The sequence below is a fragment of the Perca fluviatilis genome, chromosome 8 (genome assembly GCF_010015445.1).
Source record: "Perca fluviatilis chromosome 8, GENO_Pfluv_1.0, whole genome shotgun sequence".
Lineage (NCBI taxonomy): Eukaryota > Metazoa > Chordata > Actinopteri > Perciformes > Percidae > Perca > Perca fluviatilis.
Window position 1 is genome coordinate 19,460,440 of NC_053119.1, and position 12,403 is coordinate 19,472,842.

Here is a 12,403-nt window from a genome sequence, read left to right on the forward strand (position 1 = left end):
ACCCAGCTAGAAATCAGCTACTGTCCAGATTGTCTCTTCCTGCCCCAGACAACAACAAAGCGAAGTTCGAGGAAATATGTGGCATGGTCGCTTCACTGGCATGAAATATGCACCTCCCCTCCTTTGGGAACTGTGTTGACAGAGCGGTGGAAGAAGTTTTGGTGGGTCTCCTCAACTTGAAGATGTTTGGCAGCGGCACCAAAAAGTGGTTTGTAAAGAAGCAGAAGAGGCAGCACCAAAGGTCTGGCAGGAGGCCATGCACCAGGAAGAAAAAGAGATGGGCAGCTAAGATCCTCAAACAGCACCGGCAAGAGATCCTGAGCGAGCTGGATGTCAGCACAGTGCTTCCCTACCTGGTGTATGATAAGGTTTTCTCACTGGGGGAGTACAAGGAAATACTGGGACAGGAGTCCAGCAAGAAACGCACAGAGATATTCTTGGATTATCTGTCCTCAAAGGGGCCTGCTGCATTCTGCTCATTCTGCTCTGTTTTGGAGGAAGTGTGTCCCCACCTGCTAACCTCCTTTCTGCTGGATGAAAAAGGTACATGCATTGATTAGCCACTAATTACATAAAGACCAACACAAAGGTCATAGTTTGCTGAAGTTTGTTTTGAAAAACATTTCAATGTGCATCAGAACAAAACAGAGTTACAGCTCATTGATCTGTAGCTGCGTTCCACTTATTTGTCCAGTATTTTTACTTATCTTGTGTTGCACTTTATTTTCTGCGAGAAATTGAAAAAAACAACAACACAATAGCAAGGGAAGAAAACTGCTTTACAGTAAGCCAGCAGACTAAGAGCCAGCAAAAATAGCTTCTTAAATCTGGACGGCTGAGGGGATTACTGAGCTGCCGGCGTTCCTAACTAGCCTCTGACAACATATGGCCTCAACGTGGCTGTCGTCTGCAGGGCCTTGTCTATGCTGTACTATTTCAAGTCAATATGCTTTACTTACATTTACATAAAACTGAGTACTCTCAATAAAATGAGCTGTATTTACAGCTCAGTGTTATCTGTGGCTAAAATGCCACAATTATGAACCTGTGAATCCTTCTACTTACTCACCCAGTCAGAGGGGAAGACGTATGAATTAGCAGAGACATAAAAATTGGCTAATACATTACTCTGTTCCTACAGATGGGACCCCAGGACAGGCCAGGAAAGGGGGCTTCCCTGTGCCCCCCAACAGTCCAGGAGAGCAACTTCTGTGCTCCCCTCCCATGTACACCAACCCTGTGTTTAACTCCAGGTGAGAGCCACTTTACATTTCACTGATGTTGTGTGAAAGCCTTATATCCACAGTGCTTTAATTTATGCTGGATCACTTAATGTCCTATGAGTTGATAAAATCACCCCTGTGTAATTAAGTTGTTCCCAAACCACAATAGATAAACTAAATATTGGTGATAAGAATATATCTAAGGCTTCTTAGAATCTAAGAGCTGAGGTACAAATATGATTTCATTTACATTTCAAAACTACTCTTTAGTGGTTTTAAAGAGTCTTTACAAATGTTTTTGACCCTTACGATGATAATCACAAATCCTGGGGCCATCGGAAATAGTACAATTTTCTTCTGATGTTAGTTGATTGCGTCTAGAAAACCAATAGCAGGCATCTATGTCTGCCCTGCAGATTCCTAGCCACCGTCTGCTCTGAACAATGCAGATGATTCCATGCATGGCACAAGGGTTCACTGAATAGTTTGAAGAGTAAATGATTGCTATGGCCTTTGCAGTCACCAGATCACAGTCAATTTGAGCACCTATGGGAGATTTTGTATCGCTGTATATTTTAATCCATCTATGTCTTATTGCTTTGCATGGCTGTGTGCAAAATGTGGTCTGTGGCAGTCTTGCTCATTTGTGTTCTGTTGCTGCTGTGCATGCCTGCATGTCCTGAATGATGGATGTTGTTGTTGTTGTTTTGTTGTATCATTGCATCAATGTTTTGCTGCATGATTTCTGCACTGTGCATGCTGATGTTGTTGCTTTTGTGTTCATTCTTACTGCATTGGTTTTAGAACATCAAGGACTACAGTTGAACATTAGATGGCTGATTACTGGCACATTTACAAAAATGTTGATTAGTGTGTGATGTCATTACAAATACAAATACATAAAAAACTTTAAAATATGAAAAGATGTGTTGAATGTTTAGAAAGAATGGTTCCATAGACTTTAATCTAAGGATCCTAGGATCACTGAACCGATACAAGCAGATTGTGTTGCCCCAACACCTTACAACACTTTATGTTGGGTTTTCCTTTAATTTGCCACCCATCTGTAAGCTTACTAATTTGGCAGAAATTATCATACACAAGTGAAGGCTATTGCAGCACTATATTCATGTCTGAAAATGGGCGATACTGAAATGACAGAAAAGAGGAGCATAAAATGACATCTGCTGAGCTTTTCTTTTGTATACGAGAGAGTGGCCAGAGCAGTCCGGTATGTGGTGCAGAGTCCTGCGAGGCTGCTTTTGTCACTGTGTGTCAGGCCCTGTGAATGCATCATGACTGCGTATTGGTGTCTTTCTGGGTGTGTGTGGACCCCTGGAGAGTACCCTTGGCCCAGCTAACACAGCAGGGGGAGGGGAGAAGCAGGGAACAGTTGACAGTGTGTATATACAGCATGTATATATGTCTGCGACAGTGTGTGTGTGTGTGTGTGTGTGTGTGTGTGTGTGTGTGTGTGTGTGTGTGTGTGTGTGTGTGTGTGTGTGTGAGTGAGGTAGAGTGCTTGCTTAGATGTGATGCCTGAAGTGACGGGACAGACAAGCTGATATGCTCCATAGACCGTTAAGAAGGCCTCTTTAATGTATGACAGCTAAGTCAGCATGGAGACAGCTATCCCAGTGGTCCTGCCCTGGGCACTGACACACACACACACACACACACAAAAACACACACACACACACAAACACACACACACACACACACACACAGACAGCCAGGCTGACAGAAACAGACCAACACACACAACACGGCATAGCAGCACACAGCCAGAATAGTCACAGAGCCTCCACAGGAGATGCAGTACGCTAACAAAGCAATGTAAGTCCTCTTAAAATGTATTATCAGAGTTAGATAGTTTATGTATACTGTAACTGAATACAGCTGTATGTGATGATGCTAACATATGTTGATGTTAGAAAGGGTACAACTTAGAGAGAATGTATGTGTTACTCTTGTGTCTTTTGATGTATTCCTGCATGTGTGTTACCTGGTAATACAGACAGACTAAGATACAGTGTGGGGTAAGGTTGGCTGCATATATCACTATATAAAAACAGCATAATCTGTTGTTTATTCACTCTTAGGAGAAGTAGGACAGAAACTGCCTTAAGTCATGGATGCTCAGCTTCAGAATTTGTGTGCCAGCATGTGTCCCTGTGTGACAGAGTGAAGCATGTCCGCAGCCGTGCTTGTTTTAAATGTGGAAACAACCTCGGAATATCTTCCTTGTGATGAACTGTATCTCCACAAGAAGATGTGTGTGGTTTTTTTCACCTTTCAGATCTGCACACTTTCTCTGATCCACAGCAGAAGAGCAGATTAATTGTCAGCTATGTGGGTTCAAAAAGACACTTTTTATTAGTTTGGCTTTTTTCGTGTCCGCCTCTGGTCAGTATCATGCTAGTCTCGCATTGCCAGACCATCCTCCACAGCGCTGCGGAGGGGGTCTGGCTAGTCCACACAGCATTCCGGGATAGGAGAAAAACATGCTCTGGTTTATTGCCATTTCTTTAAACCAATCACAATAGTCATGGGCGGCGCTAACCCACGGTGCCGCTGCAAAAGTTCAAAAGTTGTTTTAGTCGTGCAACAGAAAACTCGGATTCAACGTATAGTCTAGCTAGCTGTCTCGATTTAACATGCAGAAACCTGAGGAGCAGTTAACCATAGTCTGCATAAATCGACTGGAGTTTAGAATGCCTACACAAAGAAAGCGGAAGGTAACAGACATCTGGCCGAAAAGAGGAACATCCGGCCGAATTTCCGGCAGCACCGGAGCAATCCCGGGAGTGAAACGTCATGGACATAGACTAGTATCCTGCTCAGTGAGAGCAAACATGCAGCATTTAATCACATCTCTAGGCTTCAGTCTTAAAGGGCACAGAGGACCTGTGCATCTCTGTAAGAGCAGAGCAGGAACTGATGTGAACCTGACTGAATCCAGTTTAAGGGCCGTTGACTGCCATATTGTTTTCATGGGACTGTTGTAGTTTTTTATACCAGCATATAAAATATCTTGAGTAATCATCTCAGTCTGAACTCTTAAATTAAAGTGCTGATTTAAGTGCATTAAATGCATGATTACGCAGAATTATTGATTGGATAGCTGTTTTTTTTACTGCAGGATATATCACTACAGAGGATGTGTTTATGATTCACCAGGATGTGTTGGCCATGTGTTTGGATCCGTGGCCTTATATGTACATGTGAGGCTACAGCGATGATTTAAGTCACCATGCCTTTATCCATAAGTGGAGAAAATGAGATGCTGGCAGGTTGAGGAGGACTGAAGAAGGAGGAGAGGATAGATTAGCTGGAGCTGTGAGGGTTTGCTTCTCTGTGCTGATGACTCACCTCACAGCACATAGAGAGAAAGCACTGCGACAGCACTGAGGTGTGACTGTATGTGTGTGTGTGTGTGTGTGTGTGTGTGTGTGTGTGTGCGTGCGTGCTTGCATGCGTGCGTGGATATGTGTGTGCATGAGTGCGTGTATGTGTTTCATTACTCTTGTTCTTCTTGGTGCAGTGCATTCATGTGAAGAGGACTTTCTCTGTGAACTTCTCCTCTTTGTTGGTGCAAAAGTAATAAATCACTGTGTTACAGTGGTAGTGGTTCTTAGGGCTTTCGTCCAGGTTTGTCTCCTATGGGAGCAGCTTTTGAGTCCTACAAACCAGCTTTGATTTTGCTGTACAGAATAAAATAGACAAGAGAGTCTAAGGACACAAGAAAGAAGGGCAGCCCCGTCTGTCCTATTTACTTGTTGGAGAAAAAAAGGACTTTAGTGTGTTATTAGCGTGCACGTGTGACTTTGCATCTCGGTGGGAATGTGCTTGTGTCTGTGTGTGTGAGTGTGCGGCGTACAATAAAAGATGTCGGCAGTGGGTTCTCATGTGAGAAGGGTAATGATGGGACAGGCTGCTCTGAGCCATTACTGTGGAGATGAAGAGGGGGATCAAAGTGCTGCAGTGGAGTGTGCATGGGTATGCAGCAAGCTCCAGACTGCACCACAACCACTGACCCGCTGCTGTCTCAATGCTTCCCCACTGACACACTACTACTGGTTCCCATACTCGCTCCCTGTAATGAATATCTGAACGGCGTCCCTAGTCAATGGGAGGTGACAGAGTGCGCTGCTGCTAGGTTTTTTGCTGCTCTGATGATTCCATTAGTGGTGTATTAGTTGAGTGTTGACTGGATTTAAAAGGCTACTAACAGGAAGCAGCGACGCCACCACCGGCATTCAGCCAAGCCTCAATGTAGATGTTTTCTGTATGGGGAATACCTTAGTCTCACATTGCCAGACCTATCTCCACAGAGCTGAGTTGTTTGCATTTCTTTAAACTAGGGCTGTCAATCGATGAAAATATTTAATCGTGATTAATTGCATGATTGTCCATAGTTAACTTGCGATTAATCACAAATTAATCATACATTTTTTATCTGTTTGTGATTCAGGATTAGGTTAAACCTCCAAAGCCATACAATGTGTGGCCCTGCCTCTTCAGAGCGTACACCACATCCATGGCGATGGCGGTCACTGTCTTCCTATTGGCGTGCACGGTGTAGGTGATAGCATCACGGATCACGTTCTCCATTAACACCTTTAGCAGACCGCAGGTCTCCTCGTATATCAGACCGGAGATGCACTTCACTCCGCGGTGGTGAGCCACACAGCGGTTTGGTGATCCCCCGGATGTTATTAAGGAGCACATTATGGTTGCATCGCTTCCTGATTTCCCAAACTACGGAATGGCCCAAGGCCCAAATGACATGATGCGTGTGCGTTAATCGAGCGTCAAAAAAATTGTAATGTTAAAAGAAATTTGTGTTAACTTGTTATTATCGTGTTAATTTTGACCGCCCTAGTAATAAGCAACTGATTGCTAAAAAGTTTGCCATATCAACTTACCTAATATATGTAGGTCAATGTTGTGTTTAAAACTTGTCTGCTGCCCCCAAGTGGAAATAAAATATGAAGCAAAATATGTGTTTTTAACTGCAGTGTGTGAACTTCACGTTGATAAACCACCAAATTTCACAGAAAAGATGTGCGTCCTCAATGGTAGCTACGCTCTTGCGTATTGCATGACATTATATGATTTTTGTCTGGCTCAATGGATGTACATTGCTGGGTTAAAGCCTGACATCCAGCGCATCTCTTACGTGCCGGATGTCCCTCCCCTTGTGCTATCTCCGCTATCTTTTTTGCAAGGGCATTGTTAGTGCATTCGGGGTTTAGCCAACCAATCACGGTTGTGATTGGTTTAAAGAAATACAAACAAGCCACAGCTTCTTCTTTTTTTTTTTTATAGATAAACGGTGTACCCAGACCATGCTCCAGTGCTGACACAGCGCTGTTGAGAAAGGTCTTGCAATGGAAGACTATAACTGTACTGATTTTATGATACATATTCTGTTTCAAACCCTGTTTCAAAATCTTTGTAGAATCCATGCTTGTGTATTATTTTTTTATTTCAAAATGAACTAATTTCAATTTCAGTACACAGATAAGGTTGGAAGCCTTCTCACCAGCAGATACTGCATGTGAGATTTTTTTGGACATATGAGCACTGGATGAATTCAGGTTCCTTTAATGCCCTGAAGGGTATTCTGCTTTCAGTCACCCAGAAGTAACTAACTGGCATCCACAAAAAGAGCTGTTTTAAATAACAGAAAACGTCTGATGTTCATTCTCTGCATATTTTATTAGGCTCTGTTGTAAATGTAATTTATAAAATACTTTAAGCTATATAGACTTAGATGTTTATTTTAAAAATAGGTACTTTTACCAATGATTTCATTTTACATATCCACACACTGTAGTGTATTTAAACAGGCAGTCCTGTATGTTTACCCTACATTTGCCAAAGAGAGGTTTACACTGTCTGTACTGTAGGTTAGTATAATGCACACTATGTGGAGGATAGTTTTATCCATAGAGCACTACAGTGTCATGGGTGCATACATTTTTAGCAACGTAGGCCACAGAGGGAGTCGCTCCCCTGTCGCTGGCAGCTATTCACTATGGCAGCTATATACTATTGTAGTGTTGTGTTGGTCATGGCAGATAAATATAAGATACTCAACTTCCATTTATCTGGCCTCCTCAGACCTCTTGTGCTGCTCAGCTTTGTTTAAGTCTGTCTGGTCAAGTGAGAGTAAGAAAGTGCACTTCTCTACTCAAGTGAGCACTACTCTACTCCTCTAAGACTTCAAAGTCTAGACTAATCGACTTACTCTGAAGCTTATAACGGCACCAGTGTGTCAGTCTATTGACTGAAAAACAACCCACGCCAGCCTCTATTTGCTGCTAATGGCAGGTTGTGTGGGCACAGTCCACTGAGAAAGAGCTGCTGTGTACTGCACCTCTACAAATGTAACAAACACTAAATCACTGTATAATCTGCAGCAGAACTAAGAGGCATATTTTCTGTGTCAAGCATCAAAACATGTCACTTTAACTTTAAATTGCTTATGGCGGTTTAAGAGAGGTGTAATCTGTCTTGTGTTGCTTTAGGAACCTTATACCTCCTGAATATTAAATATTAGGAGACCACCATATAGCAAATATGTGAGTGTACTAAACCTTTAACACAGTATATAAGCACCACAGTCTAATGTATGTATGCTATATATGTCCTGTCTACTCTGAAATGATAAACACACCCAGAAACAGTTTAAAAAAATTAAAAGTAATTTCTTTACTTCACTACTTTATTTCTCTACTTTTGGTTCTCAAACAAGCATTTCAGATTACATCACTTCCATCTCATACACCATTTTCCTTTTCTATTTTTCTAGCTCTAAATATATTACCTTTCCCTTGAGTTAGGGTGCATTTGTAACCAAACACACAATGTGCACACAATAATCAATCTATGCTAGGCTGGCAAAATATAACCAAAATAAAAATAGTTGCAGCCCTGATTTGTTGCTTGCAAACGTAGAGACCAAAAACATAGTGGTCACTTCACTCTAGTCTCACATGGCCAGACCTATCTCCACAGCGCTGTAGAGTAAGGTCTGACAATGCAAGACTAACCAACTGGACTAACACCACATATACATTCCAGGATAGGAGAAAAAAACGCTTTGGTTTGTTTGCATTTCTTTAAAGCTATAGTGCGTAGTTTCTGTTTCTGTTCCCCCATGAGGAATTCAAAGTAATGACAACAACACTGACGACACGGAGGATTAAAAAAAACATGATGGACTTTTCAGAAGAGGAAATTATCTTGTTATTTTTGTGTCCTCTTCGTCTCCAAAGCTGAATGCTGCTGTTGTTCTGGTGACGTAAAACGCATCACTGGAGCTTCTGAACGTGAGAAAGAATTTTGCAGAGCTGATAGGCTTTTTTGTCAATGGCATGAATGTAACGACCATTCATTTATATAGAATAGTTGCACACAATATTTTAACCAATCACAATCGTCTTGGGCAGTGCTAAGCTCCGGACACAGCGACGTTGGCTCTTCAAAATGGCCTCGGGAAGAAACTTGTTTTGGTAAAACATTTGCATCATCCTGTGTACTACGCCCCACTTAGATAGTAAATGCCGTAAACATATTACTTGTAAATCTTTACAATCATTCCCCAAAAGAACCAAGCAGGCCTGTCTTGTTGCACAATCCAAATTGTATGTATGTAGCTTGCTAGCTCGAAGTTTGTTGTTGTTTCCAGAAGCAAACAGGGTTTGAGAATGGCAACACACAGAGAGCGGAAAGTGAGGGACATCTGGCGCAATGTCAGGCAATTATCCTGGAAATGTACTTCTGTTGATCCAGACTACTTCACTCAAACTGGAGCAAAACAAATAAAGCAGGGTTGTACCTTTGTAGAGTTATGTGGTTCTCCGGAGAAAAACTTTAGCAGATGTCCGTGGGCAGGATGGCAGCATGGGGCAACTTCACGGTGTCTGGTGGTTATCCAGCGTTGCCAGAGGACCTTTCAGCATTCCCTGGTAGCTCAATTCGTTATGTGGTTGTTGTCACTCGTTTAATGGTCAGAAGCAGTGCAGATGAAACTACTGTGTCGAGCTTGGTTAGCTAGCAGCAGCCTAAAGTCAGTTCATCTTGCTAATTACCACTCACTTGATTAACAAGCAGCCTCATACAGTTCAACTTTGTGTTGCTCCAAAAGCATGTCCTCTTGCAGAATATCGAGTTGATAGTCTAAGACATTAGGAAATACAAACTTCTCCCTTGTTAATCCCTCTCAGCTCTTTTTTTTCTCCTATCACAATCCTGCCTCCCTTGCGTGCACACCACACACACATAAGCCAATCAACAACAAAAGCCTACATGACTCGATACACTCTCAAACAAATATTATTATATTATATTCTCTATTTATTTAGCATTGTTTAATCAAAGAAATTAAATAAAACTACATACGTGCATTTTTAACATTTTAACATTTTACCCATGAAGTTGACATTTTACCACACAATGAAAAATATATAGCCTTTTTTACCATGTTCTTTTAACAAACCCTATTTATTTCTCACAGACAACTGTTTATGTATGCATATTTTTAACTGGGCTACAATTAATATGGGGTTCACATCCAGGTGTCAGGTAGGTGGGGAGACATGAAACTGGTGGTTTTGGCATCATTTTCATTTTTTCTCACGCATCCAACTTAAAGAGAAATGCCACCGATTTTTTTACTTTCTCTCGCAATATATAAGATGATTGTAAAGTAACATTAAACATCAATAATATTTGCCCCGCTCGTTCCCATGAGAAACTTGATCATTGTAACTTGCAACGTGCAACAAATGTCTATGAAACAATGAGATCCAGTTTATTGAAAATGGACTAGCTGTGTCCTGCCTTTCTGTGTGGAGCTGTAGTTCCTGACCACAGTCCAAATACATACACAGGTGAAGTAAACCTACACCTGTAGGTATGGTGGTGAGTGGCAATGTCTGTCTGTCTCTATGTTATAGAGTATACCTCTTGTTCAGTGTGAGCTGGGATAGGCTCCATCAGTAACACTGGGTGTATCATGTGTGTGATGTAGAATTAAAACTTTCGCTGGCCACATCATTCAGGAAAATGGGAGATATGTTGCGTGAAACACAAGATTAACAGAAGGATGGTCCCTGACCATTTTCCATAGTCTGCTCCCCAATTTCAGTCAATGTGACATTTCAGTTTAATTAACCACCAACTGTATCATGTTACCATCTGCCATTTTGCTTGTGTCACACATAAGTATGTGGAGCGATGACTGTAACCTTCCTTAAATTATAACACAAAATAAACATAATGCCACATTAACATCATGTTTTACACATTATTTTCATTAGTTTGAGGTGTGACTGCCGCTCTTTTAATTATGTAATTTTGTTGCACCCTCTTCTTCTGCAGTGGTTTAATGGTACCCAGCTGAAGAATTGGGCTCCCTACTGCCTATGTGGATAAAGCAACTCCCTTAATATTCTCATGGTGGTGGTGAATGGAAACACGCATTCATTTGCATTTTCTTATGACCATTTTCTTGAAGTTCTGTTAAAATGTGTGCTATAAACCGAAAAAACAAAATGGAATTCAACCAAGGGCGTAAATTTGGGTTCAACATTGGGTGCTTTGAGATCTCCACTTTTGAGCAAAATTGAAATTTTGAACATCAAAACTTCATTTTCTGCATTCTGGTGAATTTTTCTGCAACAATGTATGCATTTTCTGTCTCAATTCATGGTGCAAATTTCTTAATTTATAATAGTTTTTTGGGGTGGGTTGCACTGGCTGGTTTTGATTATTGGGGGGTTTGTAACAAACCCACCCCCCTGTAAATTACGCCTATGAATTCATCATTTATTTTATTATTTGCACCTGAGCTTTTCCTACTGCGACATGTCAAAATGTCTTGTGAAAAACGACACAGAACAGGAAATGCACACAAAAATATCCCCCAACCTCCAAAGAAAAAGGGGAAGGGGGCTCAGACCTTCTAGTTCCGCCCATGTTAGTCATTACTTGTTCCAGCTAGTAGGCTATTTGTGTAACTCGACTTTCTAAATAAACTCCCGTTAACAAGTATCCCAATTAAAGACAAATTGTAGACTTCCTAAACAGATGCTACAACTGAACCCCTCCAAATGAATCGGTCCCTCGCCTCCCCTCCTCCCTCTCCCCTTCGCCTCTTCCTCCTCCCCTCACTCCCAGTCGCTCCCCTCTGACTACACTGTACACACTCTCTTCCCTACCTCACACACACGGACGCCTGGACGCTGCAGCGTTTTTAAGAGTGTTTCCAGCCCTGGATAGGAGGGAGGAGGCAGGAGGAAGGAGATCATGTCCAAATCCTGACCGTTTAAAAAAAGAAACACTGAGAAATTACAAATCGGATGGATCGGCGATCTGTTTGCGAGCGCTAAAACACGGTCAGATTGTCATTGCGGACATGGGTCGCAGCAGTACGGCACCTTTCGCTCAGCTCCTTGGGGAGTGTTTTCACTGTCAGTCCTTCAGCGCTGGAAATGGCGTTGTGATGCTGAGCATGGAAGACGCAGCGGAGGCGGATGCCAGGGAATAAAGAAGTATATGATCACCTGTGCTTTTCTTTGGGTTGGATATTTAGTAGCGGTGGACAGTACCATGGTGAATTACCAGAAATACATTACTGTTATGCAGCTGGCTCTGGGGGTGACCGCCTCCAACAAAGAACATTGTCTTCCACCCAGGAAGCGTATGTGGTGAGTATGACTCTTGTTGCGGATGATGATGATGATGATAATAATGATTGATGATGATGATGATGATGCAGGTTGGGAGAAAAAAAGGGGGGCTGCGATGAGCCGAGCTGTCGCCTCCCACATCTCGTCAAAAGATGAGCGGGTCACCACGGTGCGCCCGCTCACTCTCCAAAATGACATAATATTCAGTTCAATCACTGCAGCCAGTCTGCACCATGTTGCAAGCATCACAAACCTACTGTGGTCGATAAACATGCTGAGAGTTTGTGTGTGTGCGTGCGTGCGCGTGTGCGACACCTAGGCCAGTGGCCCTAGCAACGTCCTTCTTCTCCATCAGTTTGTAAAGTTGAATGCGTAGGGATGATGTCATAGCCTCATCATTGTTTCTTTGCCCCCAACTTCATGTGCTTTAATGGACTGTATGGCCTTCACTGCACTGCTGCTGTCACTAGAAATATC

General features: G+C 42.3%; 1 protein-coding gene across 17 annotated transcripts in view; it reads left to right on the forward strand.

Moving 5' to 3' along the window:
- The window catches only part of tjp1b (tight junction protein 1b), a 73,829-nt gene continuing 61,426 nt past the window's right edge, over window positions 1–12,403 (forward strand). For 11 of the 17 annotated variants that reach the window (XM_039808993.1, XM_039808999.1, XM_039809001.1 and 8 more), the window contains exons 1-2: window positions 1–543; window positions 1,142–1,253. In XM_039808993.1, the coding sequence (XP_039664927.1) occupies window positions 108–543; window positions 1,142–1,253 (548 nt within the window). In that variant the 5' untranslated portion in view covers window positions 1–107. Of the gene's footprint in view, window positions 544–1,141; window positions 1,254–3,006; window positions 3,060–11,421; window positions 11,945–12,403 lie in introns of those variants that run through there. The other 6 variants (XM_039809003.1, XM_039809004.1, XM_039809005.1 and 3 more) reach the window with 2 other exon arrangements.